General features: G+C 38.8%; 1 protein-coding gene across 3 annotated transcripts in view; it reads left to right on the top strand.

Annotated features, from left to right (window-relative positions):
* The window catches only part of ZnT49B (Zinc transporter 49B), a 14736-nt gene that overhangs the window by 10891 nt on the left and 1345 nt on the right, over nucleotides 1-2500 (top strand). For all 3 annotated transcript variants that reach the window (XM_027356730.2, XM_070133302.1, XM_070133303.1), the window contains 6 exons: nucleotides 186-323; nucleotides 518-647; nucleotides 876-1086; nucleotides 1358-1550; nucleotides 1813-1926; nucleotides 2229-2500. The exon at nucleotides 2229-2500 is cut by the window's right edge. In XM_027356730.2, coding sequence (XP_027212531.2) covers nucleotides 186-323; nucleotides 518-647; nucleotides 876-1086; nucleotides 1358-1550; nucleotides 1813-1926; nucleotides 2229-2273 — 831 coding nt within the window. In that variant the 3' untranslated portion in view covers nucleotides 2274-2500. The remainder of the gene's footprint in view (nucleotides 1-185; nucleotides 324-517; nucleotides 648-875; nucleotides 1087-1357; nucleotides 1551-1812; nucleotides 1927-2228) is intronic.

Here is a 2500-nt window from a genome sequence, read left to right as displayed (position 1 = left end):
GAGTCCTTTTACTTTCCACAGAATTAAGCTAAACTGTTAGCTTCTATTCCTATGTTTCATAAAAACTTACAGTGTGCCTGTGTAGAAATTGTATATAGATCTCTCGAAGAATAAACTTATATTGTTAGATCATACGTTGTTCTCCAATGTAATAAATCTCAACAAATATCCATTCCCTATATTAGCGGGCTGACGTAATACACCCCTATGGCTACACAACCATGAGGTATGTGTCTTCATTGATCTCTGGTGCGATGATCTTCTGTGTTGGGGCTGGCCTCTCCTTCCAGCATGGCATATCTGGACTCATGGCTCCCTCTGAGGTACATATAGCTTTGTTTGTGTTCCTTTGTGTGTTTGTTTGGAATGGTTGGTGCAATTGATGTAATTCTTGTTTATTATTGTGATATGTGTCTGGTTGTGTCAGGTTCATGATGCTTCTGACTTCCTGATTCAGTATTTTGATCAATTATTTCTTCTCCTTCTTTATGTATTATTCATTTATAACATTTTACAGGTGGTACCCCTTTACTGGGCTTTCTACATCCTGGGAGGCTCCCTTATTACAGAAGGAGGAACACTTCTCATGGCAGCTCATGCCATCAGGAAGGGGGCTCAGCAACAGCAGATGTCCTTTACCGAGTATGGTAAGTCAGTTCTTATAGATTTGAAATTATTTAGAGTTCATTCAGTATTTTTTTCCGAAGTTACTAGTTACAGTGGATTGACTTGACAGAAAAAATAGTACACAAAACCTTTTTTTATTTATATATATATTAACCTCAGAACTTTTTATTTTGTCTTTCTCTTATGTATGTATATATTTTTTGTCTTTGCCATTTTATTTCTAATCCTTTCTTTCCCCCCCACTTAAGTCTTACGCAGCCAAGACCCAAGTGTAAACGTGGTCCTTTTGGAGGATATGGCGGCCGTAATTGGGGTCTCTGTAGCAATGGCATGCATGGGCCTCACCTCAATCACTGGCTCACACATCCCCGATGCCATTGGGTCATGCCTCATTGGGGGCATCTTGGCCGGGGTTTCGGGATTCATAATCTACACTAATTCAGCTGCGTTGGTTGGGAAGTAAGTCAAGAAATCCGTCAGAGTTCTGGTTCTCTGTACTCTGTGGTTCCTTAGTTCATTTCCTTTATATTTTTTCATTCATCTCATTAAGAAATATATTTGTTTAAGTAGTTTTTTCTTTTGGAAAGTCTTCATTTCTAATAGAGTTTATGCAGTATATGTCTTACAGGATTTATTGCAGCATATAATGCATCCAAGGCTTAGAAAGTGCCCCCAGAACACAAAGCAAAAGAAGCAGAACTAATCAATAGCCTTGATTCTCATTTTGCAGATCCATCCCCCAGTACCGGCTGGAGAAGATCAACGATGAGCTGGAGCGCGATGTGCTGATCCGGGCCATCTATGACGTCAAGGGCATTGACATGGGGACAGGGTTGGTGCGTTACAAGGCTGAGGTAGACTTCGATGGCAGGGAACTCACGCGGGGCTACCTTGACAAGCAGGACTTAGATGCAATCATGAAGGTAGGTGAGAGGGCTAGAATGATAGTCGAGGGCTGTGGATAAAGAATTTTGGGTTGGATGATAAATTAGGTAGATTAGAGTTAAAGGATAAATTTTTTTGGATGAGAGTTTGAAAGATCGAAAACAACAGACATGCTTCTTGGTGATCCTGAAATTTAGTTGATTTTACTTTCTCTCTTTTTATAGTTATAGATTGTCATAATTTACTGGTATGTGTGGGAGAAGACAGTCACAAAAATTTTTTTCTCTCTTGTTCTTTCAGGAAATACAGGCCATAAAGACAGTGGACGAGGTGGAAGCCTTCATGTTAAAGCACGGTGAAAACATTGTGGACAGTCTGGGAGCGGAAGTTGATAGGATAGAAAAAACTCTTAAGGTAAAGTTCTTTGGAAGTTTGCATTACTTTTTATTTTTTCTTCATGAACTGTTCATTCTTCTTGATCTCTTTTCACTTCTAGGTCTACTCTGTCTTGCCATCTTCCTCTTTCACATCTTTGTGTTCTTCCTTTTCTACCTCCATTTACATCTACTTTCCTCCCTCTTATGTGTTGTATTTTTCAATTCATTTGAAATTTGTTCAGATATACCACATTCAGTCAACAGACAACTTGTTGTAATTGATATGTAGCTGTTTTTTTCTTTCTCATGTTAAAACTCTAAACTTTTTTTCCTCAACAGAAAGCTCATCCTGAGATTCGTCACTGTGATTTAGAAATTCTATAAGTAACAGTAGATTTCAACTGTGATCTTCAGCTTTAAGTCTTTGTGCTTCGGTAAGACAGTGTAAATTTTTCTTAGGACCCCAATGCAGCCACTACAGAGGTAGATTTGGGTATTATGCATATAGTTTAACGTTTTCCTGCCAGAAGGAGGAGGTAAAGCATATTATCTTGCATCAGTCTGACAGCTGTGAAGTTGTTCTGTAACCATGCCAGTAATACCGAAGTATG

This window comes from Penaeus vannamei, chromosome 18 (assembly GCF_042767895.1).
Source record: "Penaeus vannamei isolate JL-2024 chromosome 18, ASM4276789v1, whole genome shotgun sequence".
Taxonomy (NCBI): domain Eukaryota; kingdom Metazoa; phylum Arthropoda; class Malacostraca; order Decapoda; family Penaeidae; genus Penaeus; species Penaeus vannamei.
Note: the sequence above shows the minus strand (reverse complement) of the source record. Positions and strands in the feature narration are given on the sequence as shown.